This window comes from Chiroxiphia lanceolata, chromosome 7 (assembly GCF_009829145.1).
Source record: "Chiroxiphia lanceolata isolate bChiLan1 chromosome 7, bChiLan1.pri, whole genome shotgun sequence".
Lineage (NCBI taxonomy): Eukaryota > Metazoa > Chordata > Aves > Passeriformes > Pipridae > Chiroxiphia > Chiroxiphia lanceolata.
In genome coordinates this window covers 25,151,811-25,176,686 of record NC_045643.1, presented here as the reverse complement: position 1 = coordinate 25,176,686, position 24,876 = coordinate 25,151,811, and the positions used below count along the sequence as shown (strand labels likewise).

General features: G+C 37.9%; 2 protein-coding genes across 7 annotated transcripts in view; one reads left to right on the top strand and one right to left on the bottom strand.

Annotated features, from left to right (window-relative positions):
• Positions 1 to 3,303: 3,303 nt before the first annotated feature.
• Positions 3,304 to 21,037, bottom strand: LOC116789823 (cytochrome P450 27C1). 3 transcript variants are annotated; one of them, XM_032694052.1, is made up of 9 exons: positions 20,533 to 21,037; positions 15,876 to 16,066; positions 14,234 to 14,433; positions 11,739 to 11,948; positions 10,278 to 10,441; positions 7,477 to 7,643; positions 6,615 to 6,693; positions 5,429 to 5,632; positions 3,304 to 3,687 (listed from the first exon to the last, which is right to left on the bottom strand). In XM_032694052.1, exons 1-9 carry the CDS (start codon positions 20,854 to 20,856, stop codon positions 3,571 to 3,573), a joined length of 1,656 nt encoding a protein of 551 aa, XP_032549943.1. In that variant the 5' UTR covers positions 20,857 to 21,037; the 3' UTR covers positions 3,304 to 3,570. The 3 variants fall into 3 exon arrangements, with proteins under 3 accessions (XP_032549943.1, XP_032549944.1, XP_032549945.1); XM_032694053.1 differs by having other exon boundaries at positions 15,876 to 16,012; positions 20,533 to 21,031; XM_032694054.1 differs by having other exon boundaries at positions 15,876 to 15,993; positions 20,533 to 20,630.
• Positions 19,025 to 24,876, top strand: part of LOC116789824 (cyclic AMP-dependent transcription factor ATF-5-like) — a 17,557-nt gene continuing 11,705 nt past the window's right edge. Inside the window, exons 1-2 of one of the 4 annotated variants that reach the window (XR_004358166.1) lie at positions 19,025 to 20,084; positions 20,221 to 20,468. Coding sequence is in view for 3 of the 4 variants with exons in the window: in XM_032694055.1 (XP_032549946.1) it covers positions 19,620 to 20,084; positions 20,221 to 20,394 (639 nt within the window). In the remaining variant the exon portion in view is untranslated. Of the gene's footprint in view, positions 20,085 to 20,220; positions 20,498 to 24,876 lie in introns of those variants that run through there. The other 3 variants (XM_032694056.1, XM_032694057.1, XM_032694055.1) reach the window with 3 other exon arrangements.

Genomic DNA, 24,876 nt, shown 5'->3' with positions numbered 1-24,876 from the left:
AGATTAAAACATTAATCTCTACTATGCACTCGCCAACAAAGCCTTGTCAATCAAGGTGACTCAATCTCAGAAGATGCAGAGAGTGGAATTTAACACATTGAGACTGTTCGGTGTGAACCCAAAATTTACAGCCTTGGAAACATACAAACATGAGAGACATTTGCTTTGGTAAAGCAGTATCGATGTATTAAATCTTTCCTGCCTCAGCTTAATCTGAGAAAGCCAATGAATGGAAAACTGTAGCCATTCTCTGCAGTCTTCCCTGGTGAGGTGATTTATCAGCTGCATCACAATATGAGTTAGAAAGCTTTGCCAGGTGAGATTCATGTCTCAGAAATCTGCAAAGTTGGGATATTTTGTAACCACCTTTAAAATACAGTGTACACTTTCCAGAGCCAGCATCTATTTATGTTGCAAAACTAAGCTCACCAGCAACTAGTAAATGAATATTTCTTGGACTAATTTGGTACTTTCTTTCTGAGTGAAAAGAATTACATGTTATTCCATACAACTTCATCTGAAAATAACTGGTGTTTGATACAGTTATCATGATTACTATCCATATATTATTTATGAATGTGTGACCATAAAAGAAGCATCTGTAAATATGATAGTGAATTACTGAATGCTTTTTCAGTGGTATCTTAGGTGAGTATTTTTAACCAAGCCCTTCCAGATATATATAACTTATTTCCCACATACCTTTTTGATTCTCTAACATCTAGACTTAATGCTTCTTTTTTGCATCTGGGATGAGACTATCTCTGCAGTATTTGGGAATCTCCAAGCAAATTCAAGTGTTCACCCCTATCTGCATAAAGGAGACAAAAAGAATCACAAGCTGAGCTACTGAGAGTAAGAAAGAGTTGTCTAAATATTTCTTATCCTGAGATCTAACTGTGGTGGCAAACATTCTCTTGTAGTGTTTATCCCTTAGACACTTCCTTCCAAAATCCCTGACTCCAGCCTTCCTTTTATCTGAATAAAGTGGGCTGCTTCAGTGAGTTTACACTCCAATGTAATTGTTTCCCAACTACATAAACATTTGACAGCAAACACTCTGTTTCAAACATTGCTAAGACTGGTACAATACCCTCTAAATGGTGTCAGAAGATCTACTGTTCACTGCAATGTTTACCACAACAGTGCCTGAAAAAGTCAAATATCTCCCTCAGTTATTTTCTGTCTCCTTTATTCTTATCTTACCCAGACTGTGATCTCTTCAGAGTAGGAACTGTCTTTATTTTGAATTTTGCATGATAACAGGTAGAGTGTCAAAGCTCAATGATTAACAAACTCCGTTAAAGACAAATCTCAGCAGAAGGCATACAGCACTGCAAAGGCTGGATTTTTTCTAAGGAAGCCCACATGAAACTTTGGACATACTGTACTTTTTTTTACATGCAAATTCCCATTCTGAGCAAGCATACACAAAAGATGAACACAAATTGAGCACGTTTGCACATGCAAGGGCTAAGAATCCTTGTCAAACAAGTATAACCAAACTACTCTATTTTTAAGAAGCTGTAGTAAGTACATTTCTTTTAGCCACATATATATAATTTCTTTTTCCATAGATACACAATCACAGACTTTCACTAAGGAATACTATAGAGGCAGCACCACCTAGTGGTACCAAAACCACAGTGTAGTATTGTCAATGGCTTCCTTGAAGAGATTTCCATTGGAAACAGAGAAGAAACTCTCAAGATGAAATTATTTTTTAAAATACCCACATGACACCTACATGTTTTTGTCTCTTTTTTTTTTTATTCAGCAAGAACATGAATAAATAATATTTGCAAGGTCTTGGTATACATGTACATATTTTCTGTTGTAAGTACCCTTTGAAAGGGGAAAAGGTATGTGAATGTGTGTATTAATCACAGAGGATAAAGTATGTTTCTTTTTATTGTACATATATATAAAAACATATTTTTTAAAATGATCAGGTATTAAAACAGTTACTACTCACACCTTTTCTTCCAACTTTATTATTTAATACTGCAGGTATAAGATTTAGATGAAAACCTATATAGGAATAAGAAATATCTAGCAGCTTTGGACCACTTAATATTTTCTGACGCACATTCCAGTGAGCCACAGTTTATCTTGCTTCAACATATACGGTCCACACAGAGCCAATCACTTTGCAAAAATCAGAAGGGTTCCACGTGTAAAACCAGTTGTTTTCCACAGTGACTGTATTAGCATATGTATTTACATCTGTGCTAAGTAGCTGTACAGCGCTGTGACTATCACTTGGTAGTACTTTAAATCACCCTGCCATCTGCTTTTCACACGGCCTGTAAATCCTCTATTAACACTTCTGTGACACTTCAGGAGGTGAAAAACTCTCCAATGCATCTGCTACCATGGGAGCCTGCCTGTGCAAACTAACACTGTTCTGGAACACTGAGAATTGGGGATTTGTTATAGCTCTTCTGAGTTTTTCTCTGGGCACGGACAGGCTAAGTTTGGCATTACCAAATATGTAAACCTTTAGTAATTATATGATAGCGTTTTTTAGAGTTATGAACATTATGTGAGAACATAACATAGGAAGGAAAACCTCAGTGATCAAAACTACCATTCTTATATATATCATGTGAATAGTACACACATCAGGCATCCAAACTGCTCTTGCCTCATCCCATTTCTCTCAGCCTGCCCCATCCTACATGCAGTCCACAGCCCACCTCTCCAGTTCCTGAACTTTGATCTCATGTGATATTTGGTATAGCCCCACAGACACCACTCTGAGTGGCTCTCCCACTCCTGTTCCCAGTCCCATGTAGCAGCATAGCTCTTCTGTTTCTAGCTCCAAATAGAGGAGTTTGATTTTTTACACTTCATATTCTTATTCTTTGTATCATTAATATTCTTCTACGTATTAAGCAATTAATCAAAAAAATTAACATTAGAGTCAGTCCTAGGGTATTTCTTGGGTAACTTTGCCAGTATCTTTCCTCCAGAATGACAGTACCCTTAACATAATATTATCTTTCCTTCTGCCAGGTCATTACACACTTTAAATTCTTGTAAAAATCTCCATATTTTCTAGCTCCACTAGTAATTTCCCATGAAGCCGTGAACCTTCCAGTTCTATCCAACAGGTTAAAAACTTTAATATGCTAAAGAGAAATGCAATTATAGTCATTAAAATAAGACTCAGAACTTGTAAATTCTGTATAAATATTTTATTATATATAAAAGACAACCTACATGGATACAAAACCACTGAATGACATTAACATGTGTGAATTTACTTTTAGTTGTTTGGGGTTTTTGTTCTTTTTTTTCAATGCATGTGTTATTACTAGAAGTCTTTCCAGGTAAAAGGAGATTCCCGGTGCAAGAAGGAATTTTTTCAGTATATATTTCCATATATGTAAATAACTATTATAGGAGAGATAATTTCTCTTACATACTGCTACAACTAAGGCAGAACATAATACTTCATCATTTTGCCAAATACCTACAAACCAGACAACAAGCATGTTTAAACATCCATAAAAAGAAAGTCTGTTTCCATGAAAATTGCATAAGTATTTCCAAAATATCTGAGTCTCACTTTCTGTCAGAAAATCTCATATTGATGGAGTTTCCAGGAACCAAAAGTCCGTGGGTTTTGGCATGAACTGGTTTGGTTTTGGGAGAAATTTTGATCTCAAAATTCTGAAGTAACTGTGAAGATAAACAGGACAAGTATTAGAAAAGCTGCAAAATTACAGATGAAGATTAGCCTTTGAAAAAGAGGACATAACAGACTGTCACAAAAAAAAAATTGTGTTGCAGTTTCTGTGGAGCCGAAGTGTATGATTCCCATGCAGGAAAGAAAAAATAGTTGTTACAAGGTAAAGATTATAGTTCAAAATCTTCCTCCTCTGATTGAGGGAAGACTGGTCCAGTTCTTTCTGAGGAACTTCCACAAAACTACATTAAACAGTCTGCGTTATCAAAGAAACTAAGGTCTTTTTCAAACTTTGTGAGGTTCATCTCTATCTATTTCAGATTTCACTTCTTTTAATATCAATCAATATGTGCAATTATAAAGAAAGTAATAGGAGTCCCAATCCCATCAGACACATTTCTCTTCCTGGGCAGGCAGAAACAAACCAAAAACGAGAAAAAAACTGTCCAGTGCACCAAGTGAAACAATCACAAATCAAGGAGTCAAATATTAGAACCTCTCCTGAACAAAGTCGCTATAATTTCATCACAATTCCTGTATGCATTAAACCTCTTAATGAAACTGAGATAATCACTTGCAAACATAAATTATTGTGCTTGTTCTGGCTGAGATAGAGCTAATTTTCTTCACGGTGGCTGATATGGGGCTGTATTTTGAATCTGTGCTGAACACAGGGGTGATAATATAGAGATGTTTTTGTTATTGCTGAGCAGGGCTTACACAGAGCCAAGGCCTTTTCTGCTTTTCATACTGCCACACTGGCGAGGAAGCTGGGGATGTGTGGGAAGCTGGGAGGAGATACAGCCAGGACAGGTGACCCCCATTGACCAAAGGGATACTCCAGACCATATGACATCTTACTCGGTATATAAAGTGGGGGGAAGAAGGAGGAAGGGGGGATGTTTGGAGTGATGGCATTTGTCTTTCCAAGGAACCATTACATATGATGGAGCCCTGCTCTCCTGGAGATGGCTGAACACCTGCCTGCCCATGGGAAGCAGTGAATTAATTCCTTGTTTTCCTTTGCTTGTGTGTGCAGCTTTTCTTTCCCTATTAACCTGTCTTTACTTTACCATGAGTTTTTCAGCTTTTACACTTCTAATTCTCTTCCTGATCCTGCTGGTGGGAGAGTGAGAACCATGACAATCATAGAAATCATGGGCTAAAACAAACTTCAAGAGATTTATCTCATACATTTTGAAGCTGAACAAACAATACACCAGCTATCTATTTTTAAACTTTCAGGAGGGAAATACCATGACTTCCTCAACTTTTCCTAATATTAAGCATGGAACATAGAAAAATTTTACTATTTGTTGTCACACTGTGATCAGTACAAGGATATAAAATCTATTTTACATCTCTGTAAGTACTGAAACTGAGCAGATAGCCATCCTAATAGACATTAAGAAAGACTTCTGATGCACTTACAAAAACCTTCTGTACCAAATCCGTTTCCTTAACAATCTTACCTGAAGATTGTTCAAGTAAAACATGAAGTTTTACTTCATGTGTACTATATATTTTTTTCCTTCTGCAATGTAGTTTAACAGTTATGCTACATTTCAAGCATGACTGTTTTCAATTTTTTAAGCCTTTGCAGTATAACTACATTAGACAGCACTCCAAAACAAGGTTTTTGAGCACTGTAAGACACCCAGAAATGGTATACGCAGAAAAAAAATTTCACATCAATTTATTTTTCTTCTTGTAATGCTGTTACATGGTTCTGACCTGAATCAGCGCAAGATGAATTTCCAGCTCTGCAATTCTTTTCCCAATACAGCTTCGAATGCCATAGCCAAAGGGGATGGAACCAAAGTTGTCTACTCTGTCCAAGTTATCTTTCCTCAGCCAGCGCTGAGGTCGGAACTCGTTCGCCATTGAGAAATATTCCTCGCTGTATGAAGTAGTATAATGACAAAGTGCCAGCTGCGTCTGAGGAAACAAATTATATAACTTCAATACACATAACAAAATTAAAATGCAATTACTGTAATTTCTGCAATATGAGGTGATAAAAATTAAGTATCTCTGAGTAATTCTAGAAGATAAAAGGATATCTAGAAAAATCAAATCCCTTTCTCAACTCATCAAATGAAATAATGTTCAATTTGTTTTGAACGTTGCTGGGTATATTAGGGAAGATGCAGTGGGGAAGGTGAACAAAAGTCACAAGAATGAGGAATTGTTTCAGAAAGCTGGTATGAGAGAAAGAGAGGAGAGATTTGAGTCAATGGAAAAGGAAAAAAGAGAGAATAGGAATTAAAAAACCCTACAACACTCCGGCGGAGGGGGGGTGATAAACAAAACCCAGCAATAATTGATGTCATGATGTTCCCAATTAAGGGGAGGGAAGCAGGGGGAAGATGTGTGTGGAATAATATATTACCAATCAAGAATCCTGATTCTTTCAAAGGTATGTTGCTATAACACAGGAGTGCTGTAATTTAAAATAAAATCATACAATTCTAGCCTGATCTCTGTGTAATCTTTGAACAGTATAAAGGAAAGATTAATAATTTAAAAAGGAAATTAAACTCTTTCTACAAGAAGAGTTAACAGGCAAAGAATTAGAAAACTGCAAGGATAATAAAATTCATGATTTTTTAATTGAATTGTAGCACTACCTAGATGTTTTTAATAGACTCCACCCTCAAGAACATTAAGAACAAGTCATGATAATAAGTTTGATTAGTGGGTGACCATCCAAATAAAAAATACGAAAACAACAGCAACAAACCAATTCTATAATCCATTCATAGAGGATAAAGGGGTGTTATTGAAATACTTTCCTCTCAATGTTTTAGATCGGTGAAATCTTTCAAAAACCAATGGAGTGCATATATGTTGTAATAGATCACATTTCATACACAAAAATTAAACTCTGCTCTTTGCTGAGGGCTGCAAAAAAACCTACCCCTTTAGGTATAAAGTATCCTCCAACGATCAAGTCTTTTTGGGTCACTCTTCCATTTCCTGGCAATACCGGATATAAACTAGAGAGAAATATCCATCGGAAGTTCAATAGTAATGACTAATGCAATTAATAAACATTTAGATCCCAATTTGCATTCACAGATACATGATACGAATGCCATATCCATTCACAGCAGAAAGGTTTTTCAAAAGTACAGAACACCTTAGAGATTCAAGGACCTTGAATCATCTGTGAGAATATGATCATTACCTGAGAAAAGTTATGTACTAGTAACAGGAGTTTGAGATATTTGGTCTATATATTTATTTGTTTTACACATGTACAAGCATGCACTTATTTGGTCAAGATGGATATATTTTAGCACTACTGCTAAAGCTGAAAAAGCCTTGCTGATGCCTTCTCTAAAATTCTCTTATTCCCCTCACCTCACAATGAACATTTATTATAAACACATTAAAAAAAATATGTCACATGCCTTTAATTTAGATCAAGAAGCTTAAAATCATTGAAGTGACACTGCAAACTACCAGTGTTGGGGAGGGAATTGTTGCACTTCATCCTACAAAGGGCAAAAATCAAGCTTGCAATTACTTACCTTAACAGATGTGTCTTACATTTGTGATACCACTTCTACCTTACTTACAAAGATTAAACATTATATAGTCTATCATATTCATCACTTAAGCATCCTTGGACACAATACTGCTACAATAAATAAAAGCAACAAATAGCAATAATGACAATCGAATACAAACTTATGTACATAGCACGGACTCAAAATCCATTAGAAAAAAAAGAAATTAAATTTTTCAGTTTATTATTACAGTTGTCTGCTACTTACCGCAAGGTTTCTTTCAGCACAGCTCTAATCAAAGGCAATTTCGGGACATCCTGAGCAACAGGAACTTGATCTTTGCCCAGCTTGTTGACTATTTCCTCATAAACACATTGCTGAACCTCTGGGTGCTTTGCCAACAAGTATGTTGCCCAGGACAAAGTAAAAGAAGTCTAAGGAAGAAACCACAATCATCATCATCAAGCACAACAAAAGTAGATACAAAATAACCTCAAGCCAAGAAAAACAATCGGTTTTCAACTATATGTTTTATATATTTAAAGTTTTATAACAGACTGGTAATGATTCATATCTGAATTCAATGGGATGTTGTAAGACTTCACCATCCCCTCCTTTATCCTTTTTCCATCTAAAAGTGCCCCATATACCAAAACAATCCATGTTGATATTTTCCCAGTGAAATATAAAAAGCAATAGACAAACCAAATGCAAATGCAACTATGTAAACAATACTGAAACACAAACATTCTAAAGAGCAATGGATTAGGTTAACTGTTAGTTTTCAATATGTTTTACCTTCCTCCCAACAAAAACACTTCACAGGGACCAAGATAAGAGAATACTTTTATTTACTTAGTGTTAAAATCTTTTTTCAGGCCAGGACGTGGTTGGCTTTCTGGGTTGTAAGCACACATTGCCAGGTCAATATTGAGCTTCTCATACACCAACATCCCCAAGTCCTTCTTTTCAGGGCTGCTCTCAATCCATTCTCCACCCAGACTGAACTGGTGCTCAGGACTTCCCTGGCCCTGGTGCAGGACCTTGCACTTGGCCTTGCTGAGCTTCTTGAGGTTTGCATTGTCCCACATCTGAAGCCTGTCCTTCTGGGCAGCATCCAAATAGTACAACAAAGCTCAAGGTTATTAAAAAATGTGTGGATAAAAAAAAAAAAGCAGCTTCTGGAAATGCCTTATTTTGGTCTTATGTTTTAAGATCAATTTAGAATGCATGATGTCATCATGATGGTGACCTTTTATGTCTTGTCTTCAGATTGGGGTATAATACCAGAAGTATCATTCTCTTAAGCTCTTCTCTTTTCTCTTGCAATATTGAGTGGCTGTGTATTCTAAAATACAACCATGTTCTATTCTGCTCAGAGGCAATTGTGCCAGCTGTACACAGAACTTCTCTGATATAAACACTGTTACTTCCCAGGTTCCCAGCTCCTTCATAACCTCTTAAAAATTAGCACTATTACAGGGGCAGCCAAAATGCTTTGTAGCCAAAAACTGCCTTACAATTTTGTTGAAAGCTTCTATAACCCTCTAAACCTCTTTGAGTTTTTTCAATGAGATCTGAATTGACAGCAGAAGGAGAAAGAAAGATTTCCTAAATTTTTGCTTTGTACTTGGAAATGAGGAAATCAGAAGTACCGTTCTCACAAAGAGACAGTTCCCAGATGTGAAAGCTGAGTCAAATGGAAAGAGAAATTCTTGTTGGCATGAACTTGAACATTGTCCTTTTAGTTTAAATAAAACTCTGTTGCATATTAAAAAAAGGAAAAATAATGGTCTGAAAGATCAGAAAATGAATGGGATGGATAACTGTACTTTGCTTAAGAACCAAACATAAAAAAGATCTGCAAACTTATAAGCCCTTGGGATATTTAACCAATGGAATAATATTCAGCACATAAAGAAGTTTTACATATGCTCCTTATTTCGAAATTCAAAAGTGATTGCTTTTAGGGGGTTTGTTTTCTTTAGAAACCTTACAAACTTTCTTAAATCAAAGAAATCTGAATTCAATTATCCAGGTTTGGGGTTTTTTCCCCTAGAGGCCATTTTACTTTTTTACTTATTTTGGTCTTTTCTTCTCTAAGACTACTAAACACAATCCTACATAGCACTTTCTTTATCAAATTAATACAATTCCTTTTAAAAAACTGTTCCATTACAATCATTTACAATAACAGTGTTCACTGATATTCTAAATAATTCTATACGTTGCATATACAATAACTCATTTTTGTCTTTCCTGAGTCTTCGGATTGTCACGCTGCAGTCAATACTAAGCTACCCTGATTTCATATGATAGGAATGAGAGGAGGGGAAGATGCATATGTGACCTTAATGTTTATGTTTCTTCAAATGGTCTATATGACAAATCAGAAGAAGAAAGAAAGAGAGACGCTTAAAACATTTCCCTAGGTGTCAACATATTGGACACACCAGCCCCATTAGTCCTGAAACCCCTACCACAGCTTTGCCTCTCCCTGACTGTATGTTGCCAGCACAAGCAGGGGTAGGGTGAACTTATGCCTTACCCACATCAGTGTTGGTCTAACAACCCCCTCCTAATGGACTCCAGCAGAAAGCAGATATCTGATCCATAATGTGTGTCCAAATTGATTTAATATGTGAAAATCCCTTACCAAATTATACATACAAGTTTATTGATCAATTTTTTTTTCACACTAACTTTCAGTGGCCTTTTCTATTTTGGTTTATCTAAAGAAGACAAATACCAACCCGTTATGCAAACCAGTAAAAGAAAATGTGTAAAATTCAAGTTGAATGTAAAGAAAGTTGCTATTTCATATGTTTAATAAACTGTGGAACTGACTTCCAAGTGATGGGTTCCTGTAAACCACAGCTAAAAGAGAACACTGACTCCATTCCAGTAGAGAGATTACACAGTGCAGTAGGTATTTTGTATTACTTAAAGATGTCATGACTTAAATGCATTAAATTGTGTGCTTATAAACAAGCTATCTCTAAAGATAGCTGCAAATGATACTGGTTTACAAAAACAACTATGCACAAGGAAAATTATAACAAGCTTACTGTGTCCACTCCTGCCAGAAGCATTTCAGTCATATTGGCATAGATCTCTTCCAAAGTAAGTTCCTTACTCACTAGGAGGTATGTAAGTAGCCCACCATTCACTACTTTTTCTTGGTCCAGTTGAGACTGAATAGCCTTCAATTTGTTGTTAACATGGATCTGACCTTTGAGATTCAAAAAAATTGTTAGGTGTCCATTTTTATTTTTCTGTTGGTTCCATTCAATAATGACATTTCTCCCTCATGCCACATTACACTACCCAGACAGAAGAAAAAAATCAAAACGAATCTTCTTTCTCAAGTTAAAAATAACTGAGAGGTGGTGGAGGTCCTTGGGTACTCGTGGTAAGGAAAGACTGAGCTAACGGGAACCTCGGGAGCTCACAGCACAAGAACGCTGAGCACAAAGAAAGGACACAAGAGACTACAGTTTCTAACAGGGAGAGAAGGAGGCTCAAGGTCAAGTTTTTATGCCCACCTGGCTTGTTTTCTGATGACTCTGCAAGAAGTGGTGAACTCCGCAGAGCCTGCTGCAACTCAGCACAAAGGCTGCTACAAGACATTAACAGCAACCAGAATGTTGAAGCCACAGAACTTAATTACTCTGAGGACAAAGATGAGTTGCATCAAACAATAACAAAAATGGAAAAACTTCAAGGGATGACACGTTGAGCAATTTCGTCCAGAGTCCCATTTATACTTTAGAGACCGCAAACATTATCTTCAGCCAAATCAGGGTTTTAAAAAGAAGAAAAATCTTCAGAAAGTTAATGCCACACAGAATGAGACAACAAAAAAATGAAAATGCATGCAGCTTTCTAACATTCAGGGTTCAGGGGGTTTTAACACTCTGGAATATTAAAAAAAATAAAAAATTGCAAAGACAACACCTTCTTACTTACATGAACTTACATGCAAGCTGATTCATAAAGTAGCCTGGAACATTTTATTTACAAAAAACCCCCATATTGTACTACAGCAGTGTACTTCTATGTCAACTTATATGCTTGTATGTGTGTAAATAAACTTCACAAAGAGTTTAATTCATTGTTAGAGTGTAAATTTTTAGCTTTCTAGTCAGTTTTAGCGGTGATTATTTGTCGGAGTGTCTAACTAAAATTTTGCCGAAGTCAACAAAACTACCCTCATTAAAACTGGAGTGACTTAAGATAAAACCTTGGCAAAGAATTTGGACCTGAAGTAATGACTGGGGGTTGAAACAGATGATGACAAATAACAAAACAACTGTATAAAATAGGGAAGTATTTGAAGTGTACTGGTAAAATTCTTTCTCACTAGATTTTTTTTTAAAATGGTTCCCTGGCCAGTCTGCATTTGATGTGAAACTTACTTCTGTCACAATATCTTCGTATAATTTTAGGAGAGAAATGCATCTTATTCCATTCAAATACACATAGAACCTTCAGAAACACAGCTGAACTTTTCTACTACTAAATCTTACTAAATTTGAAGAGTCCATCCCAGGATCTGCAGAACTCTCTCCAGGGTTTTGGAATAAGAGGACGAAGCCACTTGGGCATAGCACCTGCATACATAGTGATCTTAAACATACTAAACATCAACTCCAGAGCCTTAATATATTCAACAGTCTGCTGTGGGATGTTGTTTTCCAGGCAGCCCAGACGGCATTCATACAGAATAGTCGCCACACCTGCACATACAAAATCAAAGAATTGGCTATACACATGCATAAATACATATTAATAATTTAAGGAATTAAAATACTAACATGAGGGAACCACCTTACAAGAAATGTTTAGTTATTATTACTACAGTTGGGGAACAGATGAAACAGAAATTCAAAAGGCAGTGAAAAATCCCTGCTAGACATTGTAGCAGACAGTAGTTGCTATGTCAATAATGCTCTGCATGAGAAGACAGCCAGGAATTCCACCAGAAGTAGAGCAGCCCTCCAGCACGCTCGCTGTGTTTTGCATTGCACTAGAAATCCCGAGCCTGCCGTGTTGGCCTCTGAATCCACAAGGACATGCAAATCCAAAGACAGCTCTGATAACTGGTGACAGCGCAGGAGTTTCTACCAGTGGCTGTGTCTGTCATCAGCTGGAAGTAAATGAATACTGAGTATGTATAAATGGATAAAGAGCTTGCACTCCAGATGATGCTCTCAATGCACACAGTATACTCCACCCAGCCCTGAAAAACAGCGTGTGTGTGACACTGCTGCAAGTGACACCACTGACTGTCCCTTGTTCTGATGTGCTGTAATTTCCTCAGATGTTTTTCTGCCCCGCTAGAAACACCACCACCACCACCATCCCCCCAACCCCTACCACCAGAGAGCAGTACTTTATATATATTTTTTTATTAAATTATTATTCTTCTGAACTCTGTACAATTTCTTCCATTTATTAAGTTAATTTTACCCATCCATTAGTGTCCCTGCAGTCTCTCAGATCAGTTTTTGCAAACACACCCAAATTATTAAATACTAGACTGAACTCAAATAGAAACTGCCCTACTGGAATTAGGCAAAATGTTCTCTAGGTTTGATAGCAAACCATTTTTTAATTACTTCCTGAACACAGGTTTCTAGCAATTTTTCCTCCCAACTTGTGAAATCTAGATCATATTACCCAGTTTATTTATGAAAATATCATATAGTACGGTATAAAAGCTATTCCTATTATCGAAATACTCTTATTTAACAGTTTTTCTAAAAGCTAGTGGGGTTACTCAGTAATTTAAAAAGGAAATTAGATAGTTTCTCAAAGCCATTTTCATCAAATGAAATGTTTTAAAATAAAATTTTAAAATAAATTTTGTGGTTTTAATTTCATTAGTTAATAGTTTGTTCACATATTTCCAAGAAATATTATAACTTAACTAGATAATTAGAGTAACTGGTCTCTAGTCTCTTTTTCTCTGTTTTCCCTGTTAAAAACAGGTACAATAGATAATAATGTTTAACTTTGATCTTACATTTTGGTTTCCTGAACAAAGTTGCAGTCTAAGTTAATTAAAACTGAATTCGTATGGGAAATAAGTGCGTGCTAGGCACAAGTTATAAATGAAAAGCTAAAAGAATGTGAAGAATTTAAACTAACCCATCAGTAAAGTGAATCAGTAAGCTTAGAGTTTAAAATTCCATAAAACTGGTAACTTTTAGTTTAATGCCAATTTTAGACACTACTAATGTGAAACAGACCAAACAGGCAGCCAGCAATTTGATAGAGTATCTTCATAAGTGAGCAATCTGGAAGTTTTTCAAATTCCAAATTATTCAACTGCCTTTCAGAAAAGACTCCCTACTTTTTTAAAGGCATTACATATAACAAGATTGGGTTATATGCAGTCAGTTCAAGAAATGCATGAAATATGAATCACCACAAGATTTCTGTAAGAACACAGGAAATGCCATACTGGCTCAGGCCAGAGTTTCATTTAGCATTCCCTCATTAGTGGTAGCCAGTGGCAGATGATTTTAAAGCAAGCATAACAATCCCACACTTGGCACATGTAGGCAGGGAAAAGCAGTACCCACAGTAGTATTCCACACTGAGCTATGAACTGAACACAGATACATCACACAGGGATAACCCACCTGGAATTTAACTGGTGTATTGTGAAATAAACATTTCTTAGAATCACACTATTAGAAGGTAAACATCCTTATTCTTGAGAAATGAATAAAAAAATATAGAGTACTGAAACCGTTCAATGCCTTGATTGAACATTTTACCTATATGCCAGCATTTCCATGGGAATTGTTCCTTAATACAACGTATCATTTCTTTGGACTCTACAAAAGAGTTCTACTGATACCTATTGCACTAATTAGGAAGACACATGAAGGCAGAATATCAAGCTTCCCTTTTCAGATCAATCATAATGAGACACTAGTCATTTGACAGAAATGCCTAACCATAAACACACTTTTTACATTTTCTTTACAGATGTGATCCAGCCCAGGCTTACCTTCCATCGAATACTTGAAGAAAAGGTTGTTAACATTGGTTACTGTTTCCCCATCCTCCTCTTGACTTCTGAGGGTGTGGATTCTTTTAATTAAGTCTTTGATAACTTCATTGACTCCTTCAGAGTAAAAAGCCACATCTTCGGGTTTCAGAATTTTTTGCCTCAGTACACTTCTCATTTTTAGCCATTGTTCACCTTCCCTAGAAGAAATTATTAATAGTATCTATACACAACTTTCCTTAACAATCATCAGCTGGGTAAAAGGTCTGCAATGAAACTTTGTGATTTTTCATTGCAAATAAAAGCAAGTGGTAAAATGAAAATTATAATAATGTATATTTGTTATTATACTCCTACATTTTTATCCTGCATTTATTGCACATCCTCATTAAATGTCAGTGTTGCAACATGTATGTGCAGGTGTAAGTCAATCTCTGGTTTGAGTGACAGCTGGCACCATAAATTCCATTACTGATACATCACTTTGGGCTACCCCTCATTCTAAACCTACAAAGTAACAGGATAGCAGACCTATCTAATAGAAAAACAAGTTACAGCTAAATTCTCCTTTAGCTGAGCTATGCGTGGAAACCTTCATGCTCAAGGCTAAAAATCTGAATTGTAGCATCTGCATGATGCTCTGTATGAGCAGAGTATTTGGGAACAGGGATACCTTTCAATTCCTCATGAAAATAGGCAATTGTCTTTTATGTGTCTATTTTAAATTGCTGTGTATTTCCCCTTATTTTTTTCATTGGGACCAATGCTGCTGCAAAGCACAGAAACTTATTGATCAGCAAAACAATTTATCTCTTTAATAATCTCAGATATTTTCTGATTATCTCCTGATTTAAGCTATGATTTCACAAAGTATCAAAGAACTGTTATCTTGAGTGGGAACTGCAGCTTCAGACTTGAGCCTGCAGTGCAATACATAAAGCCTTTTGCTACCATGAAAGAAACAGATTGTCCATGACTCAGAAAATGAGTTTCCCGCTATATAAACATCCTATGTCTGTGGGGACTGTGAGTGGTTGCCAGTGGCAATTAACTACACCCACATGCACTGCCAGGTTATGCAAGCTTTAAAGACAGATAACTCCTCTAGAATCAGCTGTGTACAAAAATATCTGCACGGGGATGCACCAGAGTTTGAATTGACCATACTGTGACTTCTCTGTGTTAATGTACTGAGGGCGCACTTCGGTGAACAATAAAGCTAAAACTAATCTGAGCAAACAAGTCCACACAGCACACCTACAACCAAATGCAACAATCTAGATCTGAAGCAATAAACCCGTATTTGTGCAATGCAGAGCCAAAGTTAGTAAGCCCTATTCTGCAAAACAGCTTGCAGGTGAGTCGGTTCAGATAACTCTATTTGAAACACATTCCCAAAGAAAGTCTTATGCAAGGTAGCTCCCTGCACATTCAAACTACCCATCATTACCATCTCTTGGAAACTTCACAAAACAGAGAAATTCACAGCATTCACCACAAACTCCTGCCGTCTTTCCCCCACTAACCACACGATTTTCCACCCACAGAAAAGCCTGATTTCCCAGATGACCTGTACAGTCCTTCAGAAAATGAACAAACTTTTACAAGAAAATAAAGAAAATGAAGGAGTAACAATACTTACGCAGAAATAAGCCCTGTGGCTCTCCCTCGTAAATCCCTGTACTCCTGCCAGGATTCCATGTTAGCTCTTTGTGGTGCTCTACCTTCTGCTCGCAGGACTTGAGCAACCATGTCTCGATCTGCAATGGATACAACAAACTGGGGACCAAAGTGAGACTTGAAGATCTTTCCATATTCCTGAGTGTGTTTTTGCTACAATGTCACCAACAAAGAGAAAGAGAAGTCAAGTGTTACTAAGGAAAACTATCACAAAAGAAAGCTGACAATTTGTCATACAGTGAATTGATCTCTCACATTTAGAATTTGATCCTCAGCCTTTCAGTCAAGGAACAGTTTGAAGTGTCAGAAGAAAGCATCTAAGTATTACTGTGAAATATTCAGAAGGAAAACAGAGAGGTCACACTGTTCAGGACCTCTGACTGAAAAGACCCAAAGCTCTAAGGCACAAAGAGTGAGTGAAACCAAACACCGAGAAGATGAAAGGACTTGCGGCGCTTGAAAACACATCCCTTCAGATCAAACAGGTTAGAAAGAATGTCTGCAAAAATGAAAAACATGTGGGCACATAGGGTTAAATTAATGCCTATTGTAAATAAATACCTACTCTATCATTTTATTGCTTATAGAAAACCCCTACATGTAAGTTTCTCACACCTAACTGAGGACAACGACAGCGCAACAGCCTAGTGAAAAACTGCGTTTTGGGACAGCTTTGTCAGAGCAAACTAGAGAAGGACTTATGTTAATTCTGCAAAAGAAAGGAAAAGGTAAGCTCTTATTCCTGCAGTGAGGTATATTGTGCTTGATCCACAAATCATATGATTCAAGCAACAGGCAATTAATAAAGAGGATAGGAAAACATTAAATTATGTATAAAAAAAAAAGAAACCCAAAAAGTTTTCCAGTAAGATTGTACTATCACCGTCCCATGAAATCTTACTGATTATTTAAAATAAATTTTGTTCTGGCATGGTCATAAAGTGAAACAAAATTCCCACAAATTCACTTGGAGTTTAGATAGGTCATCATGTCAGAGGGGAAAAAAAGTTATTCAAAAGATATTAAGACTTCAGAATTAAATTTTACAATCTTTATTTCTGGTTAAAGTATTAAGACAAGCTAAACTGAACAAAGTTTATGCCAAAGACATCTGTTTACAGAGATATGCTGATTATAAACCAAAGATGTTTGACGCCAACTACACTAGTGAAAGTCTAGTGTTGACCCAAGATCAGCTTATGTAAAATACGTTTTTAGTCAGTCTTGATTACAGAGATGAATTGCTTAATTGCCTATAATAAGCTTAAGACTCATGAATCATTCTTCAGAATATGGTACCAAGTGCTTAAAAAAAAATATAACTTTTTCTGCCTAGTTTCCAAATAAAACAAGATTTGTGCAATTGTGGTCTCTGCCAGTCACTTCTTTTGGAACACAGTGACCAGCTTCAGTCTGGTTTAAACAGAGTTAAAGGTCTCCTATATCGATATTCTTACCCTTTTCAAAAATCAGCATCTGGATTCAAATGAAACCCACATATTAGTCATCCCGATGAGGGAAATGCTACAGCAGAAATTCAGTTGTTGTCATTTCTGCTTGATCTGCTCCTAACCAAACACCACAGGCAGAGGAATGTGTGAACAAGCACACCCAAAACCCAAAGTATTTCTTGCCTTAAAGATATTTTAGGGATACTGAACTTGGAGATAATTGAGAGCATGCATCTTTAAAGGAAAGCATAAATTGGGAGGTGAGTGACGCAAGAAAAAATCAGTGGAGTGAGGGAAATACAGGTCACTAGTCATAGAAAAACAGTTTCGACAAATTTTCCTATTTATGGAGCAGTTTGTTTTTTCCACGGATGGTGAGATTTACATGGGACAACAAATTTTAACAGTAAATAAATCAAGTGTCAAGCTATTCAATCAAATAAATTAAATACTAGTTTTAAACCAGAAACAGGGACAAGCTATTTGGACATGTCTTGCTTTCAATAGACTGAACTCTGTTCTATCAACTTCACGTCTAATGAAATACCCAGGATTTCTCTTTCGTATTTTCTTTCACAACATGGGTTTTTCTTTCCCTTGTTCCAAACCTTAAAAATATTACACTCTAGTGCCTCACATAGCAATCTCACATCAGTTATCCTCTCACACATTATAAATTAAAACTGCCAGCACCCAAATCCCTCCCTCCTCACCTTTCTTTTCTTTACACTTGCATAGCACTGATAAGACAAAAGAGATCTAACTCTATCAAATTAAGAATACTTTCCCTTTGTCATAATTGCTGTAGGCGAGACTAACTGGAATCATGTTACTGAGAACAGAACCTCCTTTGTGAAAAAGCACCCGGCTTCCCCACCCCTCCTGGATATAGGGCAAAAATATTTGTGTGCACTGAAAGACATCGTCTAAGTAGCTGTGCTGGTTACGAAAGGGTTTTGGATTAATTCATTCCTGATGTTCACTGTATTGTTAAATTTAACAGATCCTTATTAATCCAGTTAATGCCTATTTGCATTCTGCATGTATGCAGACAGGTTATCCTGTGATTTTTTGGGACTTTAAACAGAATAAATACTAGTATTATATTGCAACTTATCCTTATAATTCCTCACACTTTCCTTTCTGTGAATAATATTCATTAAAGAAGAAAATAGACGTATCAGCCAGTGATAGTGAAAAGCATATACAATTTAGGTTGTCTTACATTCCCTTTAATATTCTGAATAATTTTCACTGTTTTGACAGTGAAAGAACTTGAAACCAATGGTAGCATCCATCTTTTTTAGTGTTATGAGACCATGGTGAGTGCCCTTCAAATTCTGTACATCAGCACAGAGGTAGAGAAAAAAAAGAAGTAGAATGAAACAAAAGCTTTAGATGACCTGAAGTTTCATCTGCATGCACCTTGGTTAGCAAGCAATCAAGCTGAACAATTAATCATTAGCAATTTAGTTTGGCTGTCATCAAACACAGCATACACCCAGGAGCCCTGCATTTCTTCTTAAAAATCAAAATGGTAAATACAACAAAGCTGGGCAAAATCAAGCAACTTTTGTGGGTTTTCTTTCTGTTTCCTCCGTCTTTCTAGTGTTTTCAGGCCCTTTGTAAAACTTAATTTTTCCAGTTTTGATTCTCAAACCAAAGTTCTTTTTTCTTTTGTTTTCCTTTTCTGTTTTTATTTCCTTCTGTTTTTATTTCCTTCTCTTTTTTATTTGTTTGTTTAGTTTGTTTTTTTCTTAAATTTCAGCAATTTTCAGGCAGTGAACCTCTTGCAGCTGACTCTGAATCTCTTTCTAGCAATTTGGGAAAGGTCACTAAGAAAAGCAAAATAATAAATGCTACATCTGAGGTATTCCCAGAGAAATCTGTACTGCCAGTGGAAAGCATTACAGATCCACAGCTGCACAAGAGTGAAAACCATAGCTTTACTTCTTTACACACAAGTGTTTCCTTTAGAATCGCTTAGACTACGTGGGGAAAGGGCCCCAGGAGATGCACTGTGACTTTTTAGGAATAAAACCCACGTTTGACCAAGCAACCAAGAGAATTCATCTCTGGATAGCTACAGATGTTGCCCATGCCAGCATCCCCGAGGCGCTGCCCAGGGGAAGGGGAATCCTCGTCCACCCAACTCCCTCAGTCCCTGGCAGGGATGACGGCGCCTCACCCACCCTCGCCAGGTGCCACCGGGGAACAGGACACGCTTTGATCTGTGTGGCACCACAGCAGCGGAGATGCCCAAACCAGGGGACGCTTCTCACGCCCACCCGGCTCTGGTTCGTTTGACCGTCTCCCACCCGCCAGGTGACAGGAGCCGCTCTCCGCCCTCCCTCCTCCCCTCTCTTCCCCTCCCGCTGTCAATCCGGCCCCGCTTCCCCACCGCCCACTCCCCTCCCCCGCGCCAGCGTGGTGGCCAGGGGAGGGGGCGGCAGAGCGGGCAGCGCCAGCCGCCGCCATTCCCAGCCCCTTATCCCGCATCCCCGGGAGGTTTCAAACCGCCCGCCTCCTGCCGAAGGGACGGCAGCGAGGCCAGGCGCAAATACCGCCCCCTCAGGGGACCTGCATGGGCGAAGTGTATTTGTGTAAGGGGAGGCTGGAGTAGGAGAGACAAAATGGTCTCTGAATGCAGCGGAGCAGCGCCCCGGCCGCGGCAGGACCCCGGGTACCGGCACAGCCTCACGGCACGGGTGGGCGCTGCGGTACGAAATTCCAGGGGAGACCACACTTCCCAGCCCTGCTCGCCAAAAATAAGCCCTTTGCAAGTTTGGAAACAGTCCTGTTCAAAAAAAAAAAAAAAAAAGCAGCCCTTTTTTTAAAATTATTTTTTCCTTTCAGCCCGAGGCGCCACCCCAGCGGTTCACAAGGCGCACAAAGATGCGCGGGCTGCGCTTGCAGCCCGGGGGTTCCGGAGCGGGAGGCACTGGGGCGCGGGGGCAGCGTGTGATCCCCGGCGAAACAAAACTGCCAAAGCCTCCAGCGCTGCGGGAAACGGGATGGGGGATCCCCTGAATCCCGGCTCTCACCAGCGCGAAGGCGGCGCGGCGATGCCCATCAGCGGTGCTGCGAACGCGGTGATTGACTCGGTGAGAAAAGCAAAGGTTTTAAGTAACCCCTGATTAAAGCGTTAAGTAGGTGAGCGAGCTGTACCTGGATTTCATGAATGCGGCCGAAGCCGTCCTTCCAGAAGAACTCGTAGAGGTTGTAGAGGGTGTTGGGTCCGGGCATTTCGTGCAGGCTTTTCACCCTGCCCAGGCGGCGCTGGGGGGCCTCCAGCAGCTCCGCTCCGCGCCCTTCGCCTTTGTTCGCCGCCTCTTCCCGCGGGCTGCTCCGCACCGCCAGGGACTGGCTGCTGCACAGTCTGGCCAGTCCAGGAAACCTACTGCTGGCAAAAAGCGCCTGGTAAAAGTAAGTCCGCTCGGATTCAATCGTCTGCTTGCATTTCATCGTCAAAACTCTCGTGGAGAAAGACATGGTCTTTTAATTTCGGAAGGGTCAACTTTGCTCCTGCAGCTGCTTTTTATTTGGTTGGTCTTTCTTCAGTGCCTGCTTTAACTTGTACAAGCAGCACTTCTCCAAACTCTTACTGCATGAGCATCAGTTTACACAGACCATTAGTTAACGCTCCCTCCCCTAGGGCTGGAAAAGGGGGGTGGGTCTGGGATGAGACTTGAATGGAACGAGCCTATTATTTTGTATAATTCAAAACAGATAAATTATACATGCAGCCAAAGTTCAGTTTTTCCCTCTTTCCCTGATTAGTTTGGCAAAAAGGTCATCCCATCTTTCTCCTACATTAAAAAGGTGGCATAGGTGTTATTTTTTTCTGGGGCATTAATTCATTCCTGTATGTTGGAAAATAGAGTATTTTCTGCAAGAAGTTCCCTTAGAACCGTTCATCATCCCATAACATATATGAAAAACATTTGTGCATCCACATATGAGTACCAATGGTTTTACACAATAACCTTACAAACAGCTCCTGTCAACTACAGTATGCAGGGATGCTATTTGTATTGCATAATGATTTATCTTTTGGATGTGATATACTCCATAAGCAGCTTGTGTCAACTTTGTAGGAGTCTGCACGGTTTCAAAAGTGTTTGTGTTGTTTTCGTGTGTATTTCTGTGTAATTCCAAATATGCTCGTGATAATCTGTAAAATGTTGATTAGTTTCAGAAATTATGTGGAAGAGCCCACCTTGTTTTTTTTAAATGAATCAGAAGTTCAGGTAAAACTTGAGGAAAAAAGAGTCTCAAGTAAAATACACATTTTTAGAACTTAGTTATGAATAAACTGCTGGAAAAGTAAGTCTAGTAAGCTCTGAAGTTAATAGCTTTTGTTTTCCTTATTTCTTCATTTATATTTTTGAGGCTGCAATCCAATTAAGATCTGTGCACATGCTTACTCTTGCCACTGATAACTCCATTGAAATAAATACTGAGAAGTTAGACAGGCGCATCAGTCTTTATAAATGTAACTGTAAATATTACAAGAATAAAAGGTAGATGGTAAAGTCTTAAAATCTGCTGAAGTATATGCTGGCTTAAGCTAACATAATGTCTTTGAAATGGGCTTCATCATACTTGAAAGGGTCCAGAGAACAGCAACAAAAAAAAAATTGAGAGGGTTTAAAAAAGTTATATAAGCAGGAGGTTAAGAAACTTATCTCATCTGGAAAAGAGGACTACCAGGACCATGACAACAGCCTACAGATCTGTACATCTTTCGTTAAAGATGTCAGAGAGAGAAACATAAAATGATGGGCTCAGTTCACAGCTACAGATTTCTGGTTACTTTTTCAGGTAGCCTTGGTACCTCAGATATTTTTGAGATGTCTCAGGTACATAGCCAAGGTACTGCAGGATGTAATTGCTATCATGGAACTTCCTGAGAACTTCCTAAGAACCTCTGTCAGGCACATCTGGGTGTATCACAGTCTAGGTTACCGCTGAAGTTTTCCTTCTTAGGTTTCTATGTGGTGTAGCTACATTGTTTCTTAATATTGGTCTAAGGATGCTTCAAGAGACACAGTTACACAGACTTTAAAATGATATTCATATTGTAATTTCTAGATTGCTGGATGGAATATACGAACTCTTCCTAAAAACTCCTGCTTGCAGCTATCAGTATGGTAGATTTTTTTATTATTATTTTGTCATACACCATTAGGATAGTGTAAAGCATCTGCTTGTATTAATATGCTAGTGAGATAAACTTAGATACTTAGCATGTTGTAAAGGTTACAGTTTTGCAACTATTGTAGTTTTCTGTGGGTGTACTTTTTTCCAGTTAATTCCCTACTTAGAATTCTTCACTATTGACTATTTTCCCACCGTTAGCTCTTTTCCATCAAAATTATTGTAGGACAGAGTATTTCAAGCCAAGATACTTGAAAAAGTTGCAGAGGTTTTGTCCTTTAAGTACTTCACCAAAACAGTACCTGCTTTCCCCCTGAGGAATTTCTGGAGGTGGCAGTACTGCCAGTTTAGGGACTGTGTTGTATAACCCCACTGGCACTCAGTGTTTCAAGTGGTTTACTTATTGTTAGATTTCTGTTTGTTTGCATGTTCACGTGACTTGGAAGATAAATATTTCTCTCCAGCTTATACATTTATCAGATGTCTTAACACTGACCGGAAACACACTCACAGTGTTTTAAATATAAACAATGACATTTGTCTCAGCCTGTTGGTCATTGGAGTCTGAAAATATTTTTTTATGTAACAAGTCAGTTGTGTCTTTTGTTATTTCAAACAAGTTGGAGCACATGCCCCTTCACAGCAGACATGCTTCAGTTTTAGTTAACTTTTGTTATGTAATGGGATCATAATATCAACTAAACTTGGCTATTCAGTTTATGTGTTATTTTTGGATAACTTGTTTTCAAATCCAGAGTCATGCTGTTCACTCAGCCTAGACCCCCCCATGGTCTGATTAATTGTACTTTGTTACCTTCATTTAATTATTTCTAAATCCAATTTAAACTTGCTCTCCTCTTTTCTTGAACTCTGACAAAGTTCAGTTGAAGCTCTTTGTGTCAATAACACCAGTATTCAGAGTCAATGGCTACATTACCATCTTACCAGGAATTCTGGTTTTTTTAGAATTATTATTTTAGAATTATTCTCTTGGCTATATCTGGTTTGTAATTATTTGAACATCATTTTATGATATCCAGTATAATAAATATTGTACTATTTTATGTAACTCTTTAAATAGCTAGAAGTATAAATCATCTACAAATACAATTTATGGAAGTAAAAGAGTTGATCAGAGGCATTTAACTTTGCCCAAGTAACAACCTCAGCTAAGACTACACAGACAGGCTCTTCGGAACATTTGTAAGGAAGAAAAGCTGAAGAAATGTAAGCAAAAATTTTCAGTGTAGTTTAAAACATCTCTTCACTAAAAAAGCCATAGTTAGTCACGATTTTTGCCATTTCTGACTGTCCTCAAAACCCATCTTCTGAAAGATCTTTTCAAGTTGTGAAGTTACGCCTTCGGAATTTTAAATGCTTTCTAAAATTCCCATGCATTTTCCTGAAAAGGGGAAAAAAAATTGAAGTTAACATGCGAAATACTAACTGAATATGAAGATACTTAAATCAGAAAAAGCTAACAGTGCCTGGTGTTGATAGCACTTAACAAAAACCCCATGAACCAACGGTAAAGAATTCAGCTCTACTTGTAGACTTCTCATAGGTTTAGATCCTTGCCTTGTGATTCTTACAGTGTAAGACACTAAAGTTATCCTGAGAACTTGCCTTGAAGTCCCATGTTTTTTAACACACACGAAAAAAGTATGGCACTACTAAAAATGATGACCAGTAGGAGGTGTAAGGAGCCAGAGAAACAATCTGGGTGTAGTTCAGTCTTTGCTGAGCTGTAACACTGCTGAAATGCTACCCCATGGTCACTGTGCCCTTTTAGTCTAGAAGGTCATTTTGATGAGTAGCAGCATCACCCTTCAAGCTTTTATGCCTTCATACACTCTGGGTGGTTTGCCACAAGGATGAAGAGCACATAAGCACAAGCTTCTGGTACAGGTGCTACCTTGTGCAGCAGCAACTCATCTGCAGTGAGTAAATGCACACCAGTCTGCCACTTGCAGCTTCAGTCTGGAGTAACAGCAGCGGTAATTACTGCAGTTAATCATATCAAAGTAATTAATCCTACAGTTTGAACACCAAGATGCTTATCACTGATGCATGGAGTCATTCATACCTCGTAAAATTACTGTGCTTTACTTGATGGTGCATGTACTGCATCCCACACAGACCCACTACTTACAAGAGTAAGATCATTAGTCATCATGGCCATAATTTACTACACAAGAACTAGAGTGCTGTCCTAAATCCAGCTACTATTAGTACCACAATTACAGAAATCAATATTAAACCATTTCCACATTTAGTAGGTTTTTTTCCAAGTGTATGAAGGGTGCAGAATAGTTCCAAAGCAATTCATAAAGCGTGTTAAGAAAGAATTAT

What these genes read in the sequence shown, in the direction of transcription:
- LOC116789823 (XM_032694052.1), bottom strand. Translation starts at nt 20,856, where the DNA reads ATGTCTTTCTCCACGAGAGTTTTGACGATGAAATGCAAGCAGACGATT. An exon ending in GTGCTGAAAGAAACCTTGCG is followed by an intron (nt 6,694 to 7,476) that starts GTAAGTAGCAGA and finishes ATTTCTCTCTAG; the next exon opens with TTTATATCCGGTATTGCCAG. An exon ending in GATACTTTATACCTAAAGGG is followed by an intron (nt 5,633 to 6,614) that starts GTAGGTTTTTTT and finishes TTGTTTCCTCAG; the next exon opens with ACGCAGCTGGCACTTTGTCA.